Raw genomic sequence first — 20,069 nt, forward strand, 5'->3', positions numbered from 1 at the left:
GAGCAGTGACTGGGTGGCCCTCACCTTGTTGGCAGGCTCACTGGAGCATGGAGGGTATGTGGCAAGGTCAGTGTCAGGACCTAGCCTCTCGAGCTTCTTGAGCATATCCCGGCGTACTGTTCGGACCCCCTCCGGAAGGGAGATCTCATCAAGGAGCGGGTAATGTACGCATCAAGTCTCGTCATTCTCCGCATCGGTGTATGCAGAAATAACTTCACCGGTGTTGGATACGTGTATCCTATACATGTTGAGCGGAATCTGGCTGCTATGGCGCCTGAGGTGTTGGATGGCAATGCTCTCATCGTCTTGTTCTTCGTCCATCGTGACAGGAATCACCCGCCTTTGATCCCAGTCAGTGATGTGCCATGTACTTGGCCCCGCTGATGCGGACATCGCCACTAAGCGAAAAATATTTGGAGTCTTCATCAATCATCTTGCTGGGTCATGGCGATCGAGGGGGGAGGTGTGATAACCGGCAGGATGAAGAAGGGAAGTTGAGAGGAGTGCAACTTGACTAAGCCACGAGAAAGTCATCACTGACAAAGGCGAGAGTATCATGGCGCCGGAGACGCGCTCTCTGTCGATCAAAGGGACATCAAAGTAGCTCTACACACAGGGGTCGAGTTCTGCCGATGAATGATCAAGCAGCTCTTGTCTTGTGGGGGCGCGTATGATGGGTCATCATCAGATGAAGCATAAATACGGAAATGAGGATCTTGGCTGAAGTGGTTGGGCTCCTCTACAGGGCGGTCTTCAGAGTTGTCGTAGTCACGATCCAGTATGAAGGATGAGCATCCACACAAGGATCAAGGAATCCGGTCACCGTTCAATCGCTCGAGTCGTAAGGGATATTCAACTTAATACATGCGCCACATTCTAGACGAGCGCCAATTCACATCTCTGGGGGGCTAGCCCTTCCCTTCCCCAGCTGTGTCCCGTGTCTCTCGTTGACGCCTGGCCTCCCTTCATTCTATCATCATCATAGACTACTGGCAAGCGGTTTCAGCTGCATGGCAATCTCTGCTTCTGCCTCAGCGAGCTCCTAGCTTTCCTCTCTACCCTCTCCAAACACCTCGCATATGCTCCAGAGGCACGATGGGCAAAAGTCTGGCAGAATGATAAGAACAAGTTGTATATTTGAAGACGCGGGATGGCAGTCTTTGAACATTCCTCACAGTGATGCCACCAGTCCATTTCCATATTCCACATCAAGTGATATTCCACCTTATTCCTCTCCAACCTGCGTGCCATCTTCTTTATCGTTCCTCAAAGTGTTGATCTCGTCCGCATACTTTGTTATAGTTGAAGCCCGGCCCTTGATGGGATAATTGAGCGAATAGACAGTGGTCTTCTCGTTCAAGCAGCCACCGCCTCCAACGCTACAAGGGACACAGGTGAGTTCTCTAGAGCTGGGCAATCTATAAAACAGGAATAACTTACTTGCAGTCGTTGGCAAAGTCGGCTCGCAAGTACATGAAGTCGTACTTGCGAAGCCGACTCACAAGTACATGAAGTCGTACTTTCCGGAGGAGAAGCATTCCACTACCGAGGATGTCATCGGGCATATATATATATATATATGTTTCTGTCCGCAATCGCTTCTTGCAGCTGGGTAGCTTTCCCCGCCGCCTCCAACGCTGGAGGAAACACAGGTCAGTTCTCCATAACTGATGACATCCACAAAACAGGAGTAACTTACTTGCAGTCGTTGGTGGAATCGGTTGAACCCTGTCTGTCTGAGGCCGAGCCACAAGTACATAAAATCGTACTTTCCAAAGCCGGCTCGCAAATACAGATCTTCTTCGATGTCAGCACCCACTTCCAACGCTGGAGGAGACATCGGTCAGTTCTCCATAACAGGTGATGTCAACAAAACGGGAAGAACTCACTTGCAGTCGTTTGCGAAGTCAATGCGCAAGTACATGAAATCGTATTTGCCAAAAGCCGGCCGGCAAGTACATAAAATCGTACTTTCTAGGCTCGCGACCCGCAGGTTTTATATCCCATGTGCATATGCACTTCGACAGGCCAAGCGTAAAGACAAAGGGCGTTTCTCGACCCCGTTGAGGTCACGGGCATAGGAGGCACGTCATCGTCTTTGCCAGACTCGGTGCCCCGTGAGCCATCAGGGACGCGAGGTGAAAGAATCACCTTCCAGTGAAATGGGACAAGGTGGCATGTGCTGAGGTGATGGTTAGCTGCAAAGGCTGACTATGGCAGACCTTGTGTCGCCTGTGCGCGGAGGATGGCTCGCAAACCAGGCGGGAAATGGCTTCTGGGGATATCAAGAGATGCGACAACATACCTGGATCATGAATGAGGGCTCTCGCCCGATCGTGGGGGCTCTCGCCCGATCAGTTCCTTTGGATACCCCTTTGCAAGAAGCTTTAGGGATGGTTGGGGTAGGCCAAGAGGCGGGAGGAGAGGAGGGGGAGAAATGGGGGGAGATGTTTGGAGATGGTGAGAGAGAGAGAGAGATAAACAGCAGAGCACGGAATCCTGTGGAAGCTCAGGCTTAGGCTCGCTTAGGGTTGCTCTGCCAAAGATGTGAACCCTAAGCTTAGGATATCCTTAGGGTCGCCTGTCAAAGAGGTGCATCGCAGGTGTTGCCAGCGGACGTGCCCAAATGGATGCCAGTGCGCCTCTGCCCTTGGTGCAGAACTCGGGAATATCCAGCACAGCGACAATAGAAAGAAAGAGATGGATCTCATATTCGAGTTATTTAAAATAAAATGATTCTACTTGAAACAAACCAGAACATGTCACGGCGGCTTTAATAGCAATGAAGTCTGGATGCATATGGAGTAGTTGCTCGCTCTGGCTCTGGCCGACACCGGGTGCCCCAGCCCCAACCTCACCTTTCCATCTCACCAGCTGCCATGCTGCACGTGCTTGCTTCACCTCGATTTACCTTAAATCTTCAACCACCTTATCCTCTCTCGATGCATATACCAAAAGCAATCGAGTCCAACGGCGCAAGCTAGCCAGCTACTCCATATGCCCCCTGTACTCGACTCTGCTCCCAGATCGCCCGTCGCTCATCAACTCCTCGACATCGTTGCATCACACATGTGCGGATAACCGATCGATACCCGTCTCACAACATCCGCTATAGACGCGGCTAGGCGCTGGCCAGTTTGTGCACCGAATCACACACACCTTGTCATCTCTTGGGACAACTGAGCTGTCACTGTGCAACTCTGAACGCGGGGGTTGCTCTGCATTGGCGCCAAATGAGGGGGCAACAAGAGTTGGATACCTGCAATGCAAGCCACTATCAACCAGCTCAACGAATACAATGAGTGTGAGAAGAGGAATCAGCCTGTATCCATTGAGATGGCATGTGACTGACTGCACCCAATCCAGCCGTGACGAGTCCCCACGAACGCGTCGGCCATTGCTAAGCTCTACAAAAGCCGCATCCTCTAGTCGGCTTGCACGATGCTGCACAATGCACTTGGCCGTCACTTCAACAACCAATGGCGATCATAGCACTCCATGGGGAGGCCGCATAAGCACTGCAGGACGACGAAACCGTGAACAATGCTCACGAAATATCACTCGAGTCGACATCTCTTGTTTTGAGCCGCCTCTTGACCAGGTGGCACCAATCAGCAAATCTCGACTCTGGGTTGGTTCGCGAACAACTCGTATCAGCGTTGCATGCACGCAGAGGCAGAGGCAGCTAGGTTCTCAGCATCGGATGGGCGGACCATGACGTGAACAGAACCTTGTTGAAACTGCAACATATCCCTCACTACAACACCCGTCGAGAGTGTCAGTTCCAAAGCCACGAACTCGAGGACGGTTGAGTCAGCCTCATGGAACACACGCCGAACAACGGCTTTGTTCTTCCATTGGCACTTTGGGGCGACAGCCACCTGGGTCGGGCGCCGCTAGACACGCCGATCGGATCAGACTTTGTCTACTTTTCCCCCAATTGACTCCTTCCGTCCGCTGCCGACTCATTTTCAAAGCACCACTTCTAGAACCGAAGTCCGAATTGCATATCGGAGCCTGGACTGCCTGGAGGGCTCAGCCTTGGCCACGCACTCGGACACACGCGTTGAGGCTCTGTGCTGGGGCCTGGTCTAATCTGCTGATGGAGACCACAGGCACCAAGGCATCCAGGCTGACGATAGCGTCTTGTCGTCTTCAACCACAATGCGGGGGCGGTCTCTCTTTTCATCCACTGGCCCAGCTATGGGCCCGTCCACCAATGGGTCACTCACGCTCACTCGAGTCGTGTGAGGATTTGCGGATTGCAGGTCGCTAGAAGTCCCAGCTTGAGGCTGAGGGAGGGTTGAGAGAGTCAGATGCTCACCCCAGCAGGCCCCGCCGTTCTCGGAAGCGTTGCCACCCTTGCAAATCCTCTGTGATCGACTAATCTCGAAGCGCTCATAGGGCAATTGCTTATCGCAGTCTGGACAAGGTACCGGACAGTGCTGGCCACAGTCTCTTTTTCTCTCCTGTACCTTTTCTCGCATGAATGCGACGGTATAGCCACACAAGAGCTGCTACAGAGCCCTGCTGTCTCACGCACGATCACATCAGCCGCCTTAATCCAAGAAAGCTCCTTGACCACTCGTTCCCATCCCCAGCCTGCCGCCTGGAAGCTGTCGGCGACAGGTCATCCTTGTCCACAGTTGCAGGCATCTCCATGCGGCCCACAGGAGGAGATGCAGCCTTGAACATAGGCTTGGACTGAGACGCGCCCCCGCACTGTTTGCCTCGCCAAAGTCCATTTGAAAGAGACATCTGTGTGCCCATCCACGCCGTCCTAGTGACTAGCTCAGGACCCTTAAGACCCCTAAAACGGGACCCACAACCCCCAACGACTCAGGAGTCTGGCGTGGCCGGCCGAGCGAATCGGAACCGCGGGGGATGGGGGGCAATTGCGATGGCGGATGGCGAAGAATGGAACATTTCTCAAGAAAAAGGGTCGGAGAAGGCATTTCATGCCTCTGATCTGCCCTGGGCCGTCGCCATGTGCTCACCAGAAGCGTCACGGTTGAAAACCACGGCTTTCAGCCCCCACTAGGCCTCGGGCTTTCCGCCCCCGAAGAAATCTGTCAGCTCAGCCTCCCGCAAAGGCCTCGCTTTGATCGTCAAGTCACTGCAGCCCGTTTTTCACACGGCCGAGTACACTTGAACAAGGGAAGACATACGCTGTGCTCGGTGGTCCAAAAGTGAAGAGACAATATCAAGGACGGGCAGAAGGAGTCGTCAGAGGAACGAACGAGTTCTCGCCTCAAAGTCCAAATTGCTGGGGTTGCGCCAGCATCAGCCCGTCAACCATTAAACAGCTCGTTATCCCCGTGTGGAACCTTGTACCATGCAGCTCGGGGTACCGGTTACAATTCCAGTTCCGGGGGACTCTGTGTTAGCTCGTTGCCAAAGAGGACCCTTGCTGACCTCCTTGCCGTTCTCCGCCATCCCACACGGCAGACCCAGCCGGTCCGCCAAGTGCGCCGTGCGTCAATGGTGCGATTCGAGACATCCATTGATAGCTTTGCTGCGCCAGAGGAAAGAGACGAAGCTTGCTGTAGCCTCTCAAGTCCAATGTCGGTGTAGCTGCAGAACTAACGAGGCAGTAGGTCTGTCTTATCCTCACGGTGTCGGACCCTGGGTGGCGGGCCGGCCAAGTACCCTTTGGTCTCCGTATATATGCTCTTGTTTCCTCTTGACTCACCGTCTTCCCTTCCTCCCCTGATTCCTCCCAAAGTTACGGCATATACGTTATTCCTTGTCATTATCCTGTTCCTACTACAGTCTCTCACTCTCATGCTATTTACTGAATCACCGAACTTGCATTGCACTTTGTCTATTTATTCTCGCTTTGCTTAACTCCCACCCCTCTCTCCCAACTCCCTGAGCGTGCTTTGAGACTACGACCAATCTCGGCACTCTCCACTATCCGCTATCGGACCAAGACAACATCAGCCAGAAACATGCACGGCTACAGTTCATCAGAAGAGTCGGACGACCCTCGTCGGCCTCGCGTGCCGCCCGCGACCACAGCCAATTCCAACGACCAAAAGAAAAAGAAGAAGAAGAAGCTGCCGCCCCAAAAGTCTATCAATCGAATCTGGAAGAAATTCTCCAAGCGCAAGTTCCAAAGGGCCCTCGCCGTCCTCCCATTCGATCCCGTCCTCCCTCCCGCCACCTACCAATCCAATGAGCTGCTCTCGGCGGGATACGAGCGCGCTGCGGAAGAATGCCGACGAAAGGTCGAAAAAATCATTAAAGAATGCAAGCGCGTAAATATGCGATATCGGGATCCTGGCTGGGACTTGGTAAGTTTGTTCAGACAATGTGTTGGAGAATGCGACGCTGACTGATTGGCTAGGATTGGGATCTCAAGTACGAGAAGGGCTATTGTCTCAATACTCTCGGCGTCCAAAAGTTTGAACTCAACAGAACGACTCTTCTCAGCTCCAAGGCTTCTGTCCCCAAGGCTGTCAAGCGAGTTCACGAAATTTTCGAGAAGCCCACCTTCATGAAGGATGTGAATGGTGGTGACGTCAAGCAAGGAAGTCTGGGTGACTGTTGGATCATGGCGGGTCTGACGGCCCTCTCCAATGTTCCGGATGGACTCAAGCGCATCTGCGTCGCCTATGACACCAAGATTGGAATCTACGGCTTCGTCTTTTACAGAGACGGAGAGTGGATCTACTCCATCATTGACGACAAGCTCTATCTCAAGTCGCCTTGCTGGGACTCTCCCAGCATGCAGCGAGATCTCCTGCAGCAGATTGACCGCGAGGATGTCGAGAACGTGTACCGAAAGACCTACCAGACTGGCTCCAAGGCTCTCTTCTTTGCCCAGTGCAAGGATCAGAACGAGACTTGGGTCCCACTGGTAGAGAAGGCCTATGCCAAGGCGCATGGCGACTATGCGTCCTTGTCTGGCGGCTGGATCGGCGAGGGTCTGGAAGATCTCTCGGGTGGCGTCACCACCGAACTCCTGACGTCTGACATCCTTGACATTGACGAATTCTGGGACAAGGAGATGTCCAGAGTCAATGACGAGTTCCTCTTTGGCGCCTCGACCGGCCTGCTGGAGCACGGCTATGGTGAGCGCAACGGCATCTCGGAGGGACACGCCTACGTTGTCATGGAGGCCCGGACGCTCAAGTCTGGTCAGCGCTTGGTGAAGCTCCGAAACCCTTGGGGCAAGGTCCGTAAGGGTATCTGGGAAGGACCCTGGAGTGATGGTTCTAAGGAGTGGACCACCGAGGTCCAAGAGGAGCTCGGCCACAAGTTTGGCAGCGACTCTGTCTTCTGGATCTCGTACGAGGACCTCATTCGCAAGTACTCTCACTTTGATCGCACTCGACTTTTCCGGGATCGCGATTGGCGATGCTGTCAGCGCTGGATCGGAGTCGATGTGCCATGGAAGGCAGAGTACCATGAGAAGTTCCAGATCAAGTTAACCAAGGACTCGCCCCTTTGCCTGGTACTGTCTCAACTTGATGGCCGATACTTCAAGGGTCTTCACGGCCAGTACTCGTTCCGCCTGCATTTCCGACTTCACTATGAGGATAGCCCCAATGCCGAGGACTACATCGTCCGCTCTCATGGCAACTATCTCATGGATAGGTCGGTGTCAGTGGAACTTCCAGACCTGCCTGCAGGAAACTACGTTGTGTATCTCAAGGTGACAGGCGAGCGAGACTCGAATGCCACCTCTGTCGAGGACGTCGTGAAGCGCGAGTGCCTCGATAGGGTTGAGAATGAAAAGCTTGCCCAGGTTGGCTACGCCTACGATCTGGCCCACAGCAAGGCATGGGACCACATGGACAAGGTCACCAAGCTTCGCCAGAAGAAGGATCAAGAGAAGGCTTCTGGATGTCGACAAAAGGAGCGTCGCCGCATGTGGGAGAAGCGCCACGTGAACCGCGACGTCACCAAGAAGCAGTCGAGCAAGAACACCGACAAGAGAGCACGCCGACGTGCCGCATGGGAGGCTGAGCAGTGCCGCCTTGACGAGGAATTCAACGCCAAAGTCAAGGCCGAGAGGGAGGCGCTGAAGCAGGAGAGACTCGCCAAGGCTGAGGCCCTGAAGAAGGCCGAGGCTGAGAAGAAGGCTGAGGAGGCCGACGACGAGTCTTCGGATGACAAGCCCAAGGAGTCTGAGGACAAGTCTGAGGAGAAGCCCGTCGACGACAAGGAAGCCAAGTCTGAAGAGAAATCTGAGGACAAGCCTGTCGAAGACAAGGAGGCTGACGACAAGTCTACCGAGGACAAGCCTGAGGACAAGTCTGAGGAGAAATCCGAAGAGAAGTCTGACGACAAGGACGAGCCTGTGGTGATTGACAAAGACGGCAAGGATTCTTCCGAGCAGGACTCGAAGGATTCTGACAAGAAGGAGACTCAGGTCCCTGACGATGCTGTCATGTCAGTCTCTACTGGATCGCCGCAATTCACTCCCAAGACGATTGATTCCACAACTGTGATCGTCGAGGAGAAGCAAGAGGTGCCTCCCGTTAGTGGTCCTCCACCAGCTCCTGTTGAAGAGGAAGAGCCCCTGCCCGTCCGGCTTCGACCTGCCTATGATTCTGCAGGCGAGTCGTCAGACTCTCCCGTTGAGGACTGGGAGGCCCTCTACAGCAGCGATGACATGACCCGCAAGCCGCGACTCACACAGTCGAACCAGGCGGTGCATGTGGATGACTACGACTCGGAGGAAGAGCGCATGCCTGATCCATGGAACGCCATCTGCGTTGTTGGCATCAGGGTCTACTCCAAGGACGAGGGTCTAGAGCTCCGCACCGTTATGGAGGGCGGCCAACTTCTTGAAGGAGGCATGGGTGAGAAGGGAGCGGCAGATCTTGACAATGCCCAGTCCAACGCCGGTGGCGTCCGAGCTGGGGACGACAAGGACGCTCCCAAGGACAAGGCCGAGGATGGCAAGCTCTATCCTCCGGTAGTCCGCAAGGATGGTGGAGTGATTGAAGAAGTCACGACCACGGGAGAGAGGAACTCTACCATCAAGAGTTACTTTCACATTGACTCGGCCGATACAACTCGGATGAACTCTCCGGCACCCACGCCGTACGAGTTTGACCGCCGGCTGGAGCATCGGCCATAAGGGCGAGAAGCAAGACTGCATTTCGAAGAGAGCGACTAGAGAAGATTTAGAGAAGACTGATATACCAGACCCCAAAGTACACGGGATTGGGGATGATTTTCTGCTAGCTTGTTTTGCTCTTGGTTAGTGTTTTGGATGGATGAGGAGCGAGGACGGATGGACAGGCCCCTGGAAGGGATTCTCTTAGGAACGAAGCAACGATAGTAAAGAATGAATTTATTAATGACGATTATACAATGACAATTGAGCCATCCGTATAACACTGTAGACAGTGGTGACCAAGGTGAGACTGTTGCGACAGACACGATTCAGATGACGGGATGGAGGCGCCATTCCACGTGCGTCCAGTCCTCAAATTCCAATTGCAAACAGCCCAGGCTGAAACAGCGCCAAACATCAGCGCCCAGGACCGCCTAGACTCACTGAGAGGCAGCCGCTAAGCCGCTAAAGGGCAAGTCGAGGTCCCCATAATCCGCGCTATCACCGGGGTCCCGGGTGTGACTGGTCTGAGACTGCGTCAGCTGCCTAGGCAGGTGCTGCTGCGACATGCACCTGCCTCTCACTCCTGCGATAACGGAAGCTTATCAGTGGTTCCGTCATTGCCCATCAAGCTCCCATCTTCCTCTCTCTCCCATCATCATTCACATACTTCTTCATTTTATCAACCTTATCTTTTGTCGCTTCTCTTCGTGTCCATCTTTAGCTTTTCCCCCATCATGTAGTCACGGGGTCATCTCCCGATATTTATCTCCTCTTTGATACCCTCCTCCCCACAAGTCCATTCACATCTGTTCGACTCCGTCCGCAATCATGGCTTCCTCTTCAGCTTCGTTGCGACGCAGCCACGGCTCTTCTGGAGCCTCATCCAGACACTCACATCCTCATTCAAACTCTCACTCGCGCGGTTCGAATTCCCGCTCGCGATCTTTCACACACGACGACAATGCCGACCCCAACATGCCGTCCATCTCCATCGACACTCTCGTCAATCATCTGCTCGTCGCTAAGCGCTCCCTCTCCTCCATGACTCTTGTACTACGCGCCAACGAGATCGCTACCGCGGCCCGCCAGTCGCACGAAGACGTCGCCATCCTAGCGGCGCAGGCCGGCTTCCTACGGACATCGATACTAGACCAGGCTGCCATCCTCGTGCGGGTCCGGAGGAGCCTACAGGGCACATATGACTGGGGGAAGAAGGACTTTAAAAAGTTGGTCAAGTCGATGGACTTGGCTGACGGAGAGCTCGGGCACACCATGGAGATGCTCGAGAGTACCAGCGTTGAAAGCGTCTTTCGGCCGAAAGGTGAGGAGAGACGAACTCTGCTCGACTTCATCGACGAAGGCGGCGTGCATGGCATGCGCGAGACGATGAAGAAGAGCATCCAAGAGCTACAGGTAGGCAAAGCCATCCCAAGCTATCGCGGCCCATTGCTGACTTGGCGCAGGCAATTCAGCAGTCGTTTGACGGAGACTTGCTCCGTTTCGATACCGACATTCGCAGCCTCAAAAAGATCATCGTCGATGCTCCGAGCCTGTCACGCGACACCAGCGACACGAATCCGTCCACGGGCGAACTCCTTGAAATTTTGGTTGATCATTCAGCCAACATGGCACATCTGCTGGTGTCATTGACTCATCACTTTGATATGTGCGTCACCGCGATCCGAACTACAGAGGGTGGTGTTGCTCTCGCCCGTAGAAGGGCTGCCGAGGTTACACAATCCCAAGGAAGTGACGGCGTCTCCATCTCAGGAGTTATTGCGGAACAAGAATCCAACGTCTCTGATCTCGAGCCCAAGACCTCCAAGGATCGCGCAGAGATGCTAAAGGTCGTTATCCAAGACGCCGGAGAGGTGGAAGATGTGGTCCAAGAGATCCAAGAACGCCTCGCGGCTATGGAGCAAGGATATGCTGTGTTGCAGGAGCAGCACGAGAAGTCGACCAAAGCGTATACAAGTATGCTAGATGCATATGCTATGCTTGGCGACATTGGCGATCGACTCGCCGACTATCTTGCAGCCGAGGGAGACTTTAGAACAAGGTGGGAAATGGAAAAGGAAGGCGTCTATGCCAAGCTTGAGGAGATGCACCAACTCAAGGACTTTTACGAGCGCTATGCCAGCGCCTACGACAGTTTAATCCTCGAGGTTGAGCGCCGACACGCCGTCGACGACCGGGTCAGGAGCATCTGGCGCAAGGCCCAGGACAACGTCGACAAGCTGCTCAAAGAGGACGGCGCATCTCGAGAGACGTTTAGACAAGACGTCGGGGAGTTCCTGCCCACCGATCTCTGGGCGGGCATGCAAGGCTCAGCCAGGAGATGGGCAGTTGTGCCGATCAAAGATGACGGCACTGATGACGACGGCGAGGATGTACAAGGACCTGCGCTACGAAAGAGTGTTGTCGAAGCAGCGCGAGAGAGGCTTCTACGGGCGACCGCAGAGCCAAGACGATGAGTAGACCTCATCTTGTTATGCATGGCATCAGTTACTGGGCAACTTGCTAACTAACTTGTTTGGGAACGTGACGGTGTTGGGGATTCTGGCGTTTGAGGCTACCGCAAGGAAGGGTACTGGTTCTTGATTGTTATTTGTTATTTGCTTCTTGCTGTTGTTGTAAATACCACCATCCCTTTATTTTTAGTTGCCTGGATCTGGACCTCTGAAAAAGAACTCATCTTCTCTCCATCTATGAATAGCCCGTGCTTCCACACTTGTCTTGTTAAGCATAATCAAGCCTCCCTCGGTCTCATTGGGTGCTAGACGTGCAGCTGAACACATCGTGAGGCATACCCTTGTCGGTTGGGCTTGGACTACTGTAGCTTGTCTGGACTAACATGCTTAATGGTAAGGGAGGAGGGGGTTGTTCCTTGTTTGCTTGCACTTTGTGAAGAGCTGCTTGCTCGATCCAGGCTTTCGACTCTTGATTTACTTCCACTGCTGATCAACTTGGACTCTCCATCTCCTCCATCTTGTTCAACTCTCGTCCGCTACCTATTCAACGTTACAACTCTTCCATCAACATGTCTTCCCCCTCTCGCTTCGACCGCATCCTCCAATCCCTCACCGTCATCCTCCTAACCGGCCTCGTCGTCATCCTCGCCCTCATCCTCGCAGAGTTCAAGCGCATGACGAGCCCGAACCACGGCATCGTCTTGAAAGGCAACCAGGAGACGCCTGTCAAGGTGGCTCTGCCGGCTTATATCGATTATCTCGGATCGAGGGAGAGGCCTATCCATGTCACTGCTATTCCGGCGCCGAATTAGACACGGACAGATGGAAGTGTGTGCGAAGGATCCAGAAGGAGGGCCGGGTCAGCACAAGTAGAACTCTTGTAGAGTCTGGTAATTATTTGAGTATTATCTCCACGACCAATCGTCGCCGCTTCACCATACAAAACCAACATCCCCTCAAGCCAAGAAACAGTCATCCACCAGCACTTTTGTGGTATCATTCAAAACCAGACCATCATTATTCCGCATTACTATTCAAGCTCATCGGTCACGAATAACCTGCTGAACCTTGGGGTACACTCGGCACATCTCCTGATACAGCTCGGGGTGATCGCGCCACATGACCTGGGGATCCCAGCCAGCAGCAACAAAGATGGTATCGACACCACTCGAGATGGGTGTGGTAAAGATGTTTGCGATCTGGAAGCCGATGAGGAACGAAAAGACCATCACCACCGGAGTATAAGCACCGTCGCGGTTGTAGGCAGGATCGGTAAAGTAGAGGAAGAGGTACGCGAGAAGGGTGCAGGCGTAGGCAATGAACAGGGCGCCGAACGAGAGGACGGGGCCGATGAGACAGTCCTGCACAGGTTAGCAATAGTTCAAGGACAGGGACTAATACGTAGCAAACTCACATTGATCAGAGCATCAATGCCACGATCCTTGATCATCTTCCAAGTATCCTTGGCAGCTGCAAAGTATGGTTTGCCATACAATGCAATGTGACAAAAAGCGTATCGGTTGAGGAACTCGACGGCCCACTCCAAGAGTCCCAGGAAGCAGCTGATGCAGCAGAACAGGGCATACCCGAGGAAGCTGCCATCAGCTGCCTCCTGGTTTCGTGCAGCATTGCAGAGCTGACGAAGAAACTGAACAATGGCAACCAACAAGCTGCCCAGGCTAATGGATCCAAAGCTGTACGTCAAGGCTCGCTTGGCAGAAGCGCGTGTGGCATCTTTGGGAAAGTTGTGGGCGCAAAAGTACCAGGATCCGTATACGCCAGCAATGGTTGTGTGGATCGTGTTCTTGAGCCATTCCGAGAACCAGTACATGGCAAAGGTGACAAAGACAAGGAGACCGATAACCTTGCCCTGGCTACAACCTCCATCATTGCATGACGGATTGTCGTCGGCGGGCTGGTATTTGACGTAGATGGCGACGAGAGTAATCGAGTACCAGGCGGCGAAAGCAGTTGCAATCAGGCCTCCGATCAGACTGGTGAGGTAGACATGGCCGTACTTCTTGCTCACATCGATGGTCGTCCTGAGCATGAGAGCCGAAAAGGGAATGCGCGAGATCCATGTCCAGAAGCAAAAGGCCATGAACAGGCCAAAAATGAGGAACACAATACCAGCAGACCAGTACTTGCGCCAGAGGTAGAAAATGGCGGTTCCGAGTGCCCAGCAGATATTGAGAATTCCCGTAACCCAGATAAACTGCTTGGGAAAGACTCGCGCGAGCCAGATGTACGCGTACGATAAGACAAAGGCGACAGCGAGGACAAACATGAATAGAATGATGGTGCTCGTGTTGAGAGAAAAGTCGTTGGGGTTGCCGTAAATGCCAGAGCCAGCGTTTCCGCGGTTGGCGGCGTATCCTTGAAGAGTGAGACCCGAGACGACTACGAAACCGATGAAGACGCAGATGAGCTATAGAGTTAGATGATGCTCGCATGTTTGAAGACGAGGGTCAACATACGAGAATACCAGCCCAGAGATCGTTGTACTTGGGCTTGGGAACCTTGAATTGCTCCTCAAATGACGCCTTCTCTCCGTCGTAGCCCTGGGCGGGCATGTATCCGTTCCCATTCTGAGGAGGTCCTTGTTGGTATGGCTGTTGCTGCGGTTGCTGCTGGTACTGGGGATGAGAAGGAGGTGGCGGCTGGGGTTGGTATTGCTGTTGGTAGCCGGCACTCGAGTATTGACCGTTGGCCGGCTGGTTGGGGTTGTAGTAGCTATCGGATTCGCCCATGATGGCGGCGACTATCGATGAAGCTGTCGCAATTGGTGAAGCTGTCGCACAGCTGAACTGAGGGTATCACGATGATCGGCGCAGGGATGTCGAATATGCAGAATGGCGACGTGAAGTAATCAATGCTAAAGCATCAAGTGTCGATTGAATCGATGGAACGACGATGGAGGTTGCAAGTTCCAAGTTGCGACATTCTCCCTCGGCAACCGAAAGATCATGACCTCGAACTTAATTAATCGGTACCTAGCGGGGTGTCAACAAGGTCGCTCCTACCTTCCAAGACAACTCCAAGACATTTCCTCACCTTGGCCCGACTCTATGAGGTCATTGAGGCGCCAGCTCCCAAGCACGGCAATTACCCTAAAACGAAAAGCTGTAACGGCATCGGGTTTAGCGCCATCGAGAAGGTGCCGTCTGACGAATCAGAGGTCTTGGCTCTGGCCATCCCCCCTGTAGCTACAGAGCACGAGGAGCTGAAATCTGGTGCTGGTTGCGTGCAGGCTCCGAGTCCAAGACGCCGCTAGAGGCTCGTCCGGTGCCGTCGAGCCGAATGCCAATCTCCTGATCATACACTGACTGCTCAGAGTGTTTGCGTGGATTTGAGGATTCGTTCTTGGGCCGTGTCTCAGGATGAGTGCATCCCGTCGTCGTTTGAGCGGCATGCAGAAGCACAGCATGCAAGAGCGTTTGTGTCGGTTGACGGATGCAGGTTGCCTAACGTCCACCAGCCAAGATGCGCCAAACGGGAAGTAGGAGGACGCGTCGGCAACGAGATCAGAACCGGATGCGACATACTTCTTGTTACTGTGCCGTCCTTGGTGTATCGAGTTGGAAAATCAATTATACAGGAAAATGGGCATAGGTCGTCAGTATCGTCTTCAACAAACACCTACGTACGGGTAGCCGCAACAAGACTATCCAGGGGCATCACGACTTGACCCTTCTCTCCGGCAGTGGATGCAGCATTGGTCGCCAGTCCGTGTGCCCTCCCTTGCCACGGGATTAATAGCTAGGCCGGGAATAACGTCCAAGACCTCAGCTTGCCCTCTGCAAGATGCTGTGAAACAGGATTGTTTGGTTGCAGTGCTGCAAATATGTTGGCCATCCCATGTCGATCGCAACGTCGCCTTCGTATTGAAATCAATAGAGTGCTACCGTCTGTAGCTGACCCCCTGATGCATGCCAAATCGCGTGTCCTCTTCTGAGACGATCGACTTTCCTCTTGGCTATTCAGTGGTGTGAGGTTCTGGCCAGAGCGTTGGACGCTTGCGTCTTCCGATCGGTTGGGCCGTTCCCAACACTCGATCAGACAGGACATGGATATGGTATGTATGCTGTCAAGTTACAAGGAAGAACTGCACTCAAGAGGAAACTGGTCTGAGAACACAAACGACAACTCCCGGCTATTATGTGTCAGCACCTACAGTTCTATTCAAGACCTGGTTCAAAAAACCTCGCGGATAGAATGCCCCGAGATGATAGAGACTACGCTAGTGCCCGAACATGAGACTCCAGAAAAATTGAGAAGGTCAGTTCATGCAGTCTCTCACGGGAAGATCTCCCCGGATCTAATATCTTATCGCCCCAAAAGAAACGACCAAGCTAAAAGGTTCATGTCAGAACAAGCTCTGTGTGACACTACGTAAAGACAAACGAGTTGGTCGTCAACCAGTCCGCGTGGTCGTCGAGGTCCGGTGCAGCGGGTTGTCGGGGGCGAGGCGAGATTGTCGAACGATGGAGCCCCATCATGGGGATAAAACGGGAACCCATCTTCGTCTCGTCGTCTGTGGAGGGTGTCCATGGTTTTGGGGAGTTGCCTGCAATGGTAACCGTGTTGCCCGCAATGGCAAGTGGGATAATTGTGAGGCCCGTCATGGTGGAGCACGTTGTTACGGCGCGGCATCTCACGCGACAGTTGATGGTGCCTGGATCTCGCATCTCGTGGTTTTGTCGAGGAGGAGCTTGGGGATGTTGGGTTGGCGAGAACGGGTCAGTATCCGATTGAAGGAGCTCAAGTATGACTCCAACCAAGTTTCTCTATCATCTTTGCTTCCTCGTCTGAGTCGTCTCATATCCGTTCTCGGACCGGAACAGCAAGGGCAGGCAAAGCATCCCGGCCCGTTCCTGTTGAAACCAGGGTCCCCATCGAGATGGCCCGTCCACAACGCCCCCGTGATGCGGCCAATGTCCAGCCTCGACCATCTCAAGCGGAGTTTGTATAAGTAATGAAAATACTAAAAAGCCGAATCCCCAAGCCTTCTGGAAGACTAGGTTCTCCTCTTGTCGCCAACGCTGATTGAGTCGCTTGACACGCTGCGGAATGCTTATTTCCTGCAGCGCGACGTGTAACATGGGAGGACGGGATTGAAGGCCGTTGAGGATTTGCGGGATCCAGTTCAGTCGCCAGATCGAAGCTAAGGCAGCAGGTTTTTCTTACTTGTCCCCAGTCGGGCATCTCTCACCCGAGGTCGGGACGGTGTCTCCGTAGGATGGGGTAGCTATTGATGATGACTCGGCGTCACTGAGACTTGGTGATGGGACAAGGTGAGCGGCGCATCACCTACCGGCAAGGGGAACAAGAGCCGGCAGTAGGGACCTAGTTTGGTAAGCAGATGATGACTCAGGCTATTAATTAACAGACGATCATTCCCTGTCCCTTGTCCCAGAAGGAAGAAATCGACATGAAATGTTGTTTTTTTTTCTCGCAGAAGCTGCATGGAACAAACCACCGAAGCCAGTTCGCATGGCAGTGATGGAAGTGGCGTTTCCAAAAGACACTCCACCCACTGCAAAATCTTTCCTTTTGGCCACGGCGGCTCAGGCCGATTGGTCGCATCATGCGCTGAGCCTCACCTTGGGAGCGGCCAAGCCGTGCCACTACCGCGACCTAAGTTAGCTGCCACCCCTGGTCCCCTTGGATTTTTCTAGCGCGGCTCGGAGAAGTAGACGCATCAGAAAAACCTCTCTTCCTGGGAAATCTCGCCATGTCTAGCACACCCTACGGATGCGCCCTTCCAACATCTCTCCCCATCTTGGGGTCTTTTGCCCCTCGGACATCTCCACACAAGCTTGCTCACATCGACATCCCACGCCTTGATCATCCCAGTTCGAGATGAAGAATGGACGGAAAACAGGGGATAGGTGACAGGGGACTGAGGTGCACCTCTCCTCTAGAGGAAACGAGTCGCCGGCGCCGGGCCATCATGATGAGCATTTTTGGACTCCCTTCGAGACAGACGGGGGCGAACCATGGGAAAACTCTTGGGCCACCCTCCCATTCCCATCACCCGTGGAGAAGAATTTTGCGCAATGGGCCCATGATGGATGGAGCCCTGGCCCCGAGATGGGTTAACCAAGCGTTGAGAGGCCCTCTCATATTTTTTACATAACAACCGTCTCTCCAGCCCACTTGGTGCTTGCTTCTGCTCCCTCCATGCTCTGTTCCATCCCGTCTTCCTCAGCTGTGGTTTGCCATTCGGCTCTTGTCCTTTGAGCATATCTCGGACAAGCTCGTCATTTCGCCTCCTCCACGTCCATCTCGTCAAGCCTTGCCTCGGCTGACTACCTATTGTCAACGGTCGCAGATCGAGAACCAAACCCCTGTTTCTCCTGTTTGTTAATCATCGGCCTTGTTAAAGCCATAGCACCCCTCCGAAAACAGCAGCCATGCTCCTCGAGTCGTCGTCCGACGAAAAGTCGCCTCGGGCGAGCAACGAGAAGAAGATCTCTCCCACTCGAGAGGATGTCGAGACTGGTGAGAGCGGTCTTGACCGTGGCATGAACTCTCGTCACCTTCAGTTCATCGCCATCGGTGGTACCATTGGAACTGGTCTCTTCCTCGGTGTCGGTCCTGCCCTCGCCAAGGCTGGTCCCGTCTCTCTCCTCATCGCTTTCTTGTTCATGGGTTCGGTTGTCTATGCTGTCATGGTCAGCTTGGGCGAGATGGCTTCGTATATCCCCATTGCCGGTTCCTTCACCTCGTACGCTGCTCGCTTTGTCGACCCTAGCATCGGCTTCGCCATGGGTTGGATCTACTGGTTTAGTTGGTCCATCACATTCGCCCTTGAACTTACCGCCGCCGGAATGATCATCCAGTATTGGGACAGCAGCCTCAGCATTGGCATCTGGATCGCTGTCTTTTGGTTCATCTTTACCGCTCTCAACTTCCTCCCTATCCGCTGGTTCGGTGAGGTGGAGATGTGGTTCTCTATGATCAAGGTTATTACCATTATCGGCTTCATCATCTTCTCCATCTGCATCAATGCTGGTGTGGGTAAGGAGGGTTATCTTGGCTTCACTTACTGGAAGAACCCCGGCCCCTTCAACACTTACATGGATATCGAGGGCCCTACCGGTCGCTTCGTTGGCTTCTGGGCTGTCCTCGTCACTGCTGGATTCAGTTACCAGGGAACTGAGCTCGTTGGTGTCGGTGCTGGTGAGACAGCCAACCCCCGCAAGGCCATCCCTGAGGCCATCCGCTGGACCTTCTGGGGCATCTTTGGCCTGTTCATGGCCACCGTCTTCTTTGTCGGCATCAACGTGCCCTCCAACGACCCAGCTCTCGATAGTGGTGCTACCGATGCCTCTGCCTCGCCTCTCGTCATTGTGGCCATTCGTGCAGGCGTGAGCGTTCTTCCTGACATCATCAACGCTGTCCTCCTGACAGCTGTCCTCTCGGCTGCCAACTCCAACGTCTACTCGAGCAGCCGTATCATGGTGGCCCTGGCTGAGGACGGTCTTGCCCCTGCCTTCATGAAGCGCACCAACAAGTTCGGTACCCCCTACTTTGCCGTCGCTTCCTGCTCTGTCCTGGGTCTTCTCGGTTTCATCAACCTCTCATCCAGTGGTGAGACCGTCTTCAACTGGCTGCTCAACATCAGCGCCACATCATGCTTCATCACCTGGGTCCTCATCAACGTCTGCCACATCCGGTTCCAGAAGGTGATGCGCGTGCAGGGCATCCCCCGCTCCGAGCTGCCCTACCACGCTCCCTTCCAGCCCTACCTGTCGTACTACGGCGCCTTCTTTGTCGCCCTCATCACCCTCACTTGCGGCTTCACCGTCTTCATCGAGTGGAACACTGGCGACTTTTTCTCCAACTATGTCAGCCTGATGCTCTTCTTCGTGGCGTATCTCGGACACAAGATTATTCGTCGGACCAAGGTTGTGCCCCTTGCTGAAGTTGATCTTAGCAAGGGACGATCGGATATTTGAGGTGCTTTTGGAGTATGGGGCGGGAAAAAAGTTAATGTTTTTGGCGTATTGATGTAATGTTGTAATAAGACGTGATGATATCGTTGGCGACCTTGTTTTGTTTCGCGTGATTTGTCTTGAGTGGTCCACGAAATGGTGGGAGTGTGGCCAACATGGCTTCATGTGGCATTCGTGAATATAGCATTCGATGCGACGACCGTGTATGAAGATGTGCTCTTCGGTTTCCATAGCAGATCACCACTAGGCAATGTCATGATGCCAAGAGTACACACCTTCACTCGAAGGACTGTACCCTCGGCTCAAGGCTGCAACATCGCGTCGGGTCTGCAAAATCATGTTAGATTCATGCAATCCGGCTTGGTTGTGATCATACTCACCTGTGCATCATGGCATCCGTGCCTCACCGTCTCATGGCTTTGGCAGACCATCCCACGCGTAACTGCGGGTTGAAGCTAATCATGTCGCTTGAAAGGAATAATTTGTTGGGAAAAGGCCCGGGGGGGCTGAGCTGTTTATTATATTTTATTTGGTTTGAATCCAGCAAGAGATCCCGATGCT

At 53.6% G+C, this 20,069-nt stretch overlaps 3 protein-coding genes and 1 pseudogene across 4 annotated transcripts, besides 1 other annotated feature; 3 read left to right on the forward strand and 1 right to left on the reverse strand.

Annotated features, from left to right (window-relative positions):
• Positions 1-5,888: 5,888 nt before the first annotated feature.
• NCS57_00655900 lies at positions 5,889-9,094 on the forward strand (annotated as a pseudogene). The gene is made up of 2 exons: positions 5,889-6,296; positions 6,350-9,094.
• Positions 5,889-9,094: a sequence feature.
• Positions 9,095-9,904: 810 nt separating this feature from the next.
• On the forward strand, positions 9,905-11,550 carry NCS57_00656000 (Autophagy-related protein 17; the record flags this gene model as incomplete). Its single annotated transcript, XM_053056443.1, has 2 exons — positions 9,905-10,489; positions 10,540-11,550. 2 exons carry the CDS (start codon positions 9,905-9,907, stop codon positions 11,548-11,550), a joined length of 1,596 nt encoding a protein of 531 aa, XP_052915398.1.
• A 1,037-nt stretch (positions 11,551-12,587) lies between these two features.
• NCS57_00656100 (Protein PNS1) lies at positions 12,588-14,297 on the reverse strand (the record flags this gene model as incomplete). Its single annotated transcript, XM_053056444.1, has 3 exons — positions 12,588-12,908; positions 12,962-13,975; positions 14,025-14,297. 3 exons carry the CDS (start codon positions 14,295-14,297, stop codon positions 12,588-12,590), a joined length of 1,608 nt encoding a protein of 535 aa, XP_052915399.1.
• Positions 14,298-17,963: 3,666 nt separating this feature from the next.
• NCS57_00656200 (uncharacterized protein) lies at positions 17,964-19,511 on the forward strand (the record flags this gene model as incomplete). The annotated part of the gene is made up of 1 exon (XM_053056445.1): positions 17,964-19,511. The coding sequence occupies one exon, from the start codon at positions 17,964-17,966 to the stop codon at positions 19,509-19,511; it is 1,548 nt and encodes a 515-aa protein (XP_052915400.1).
• Positions 19,512-20,069: the final 558 nt, after the last annotated feature.

Source organism: Fusarium keratoplasticum, chromosome 4 (assembly GCF_025433545.1).
Source record: "Fusarium keratoplasticum isolate Fu6.1 chromosome 4, whole genome shotgun sequence".
Classification (NCBI taxonomy): domain Eukaryota; kingdom Fungi; phylum Ascomycota; class Sordariomycetes; order Hypocreales; family Nectriaceae; genus Fusarium; species Fusarium keratoplasticum.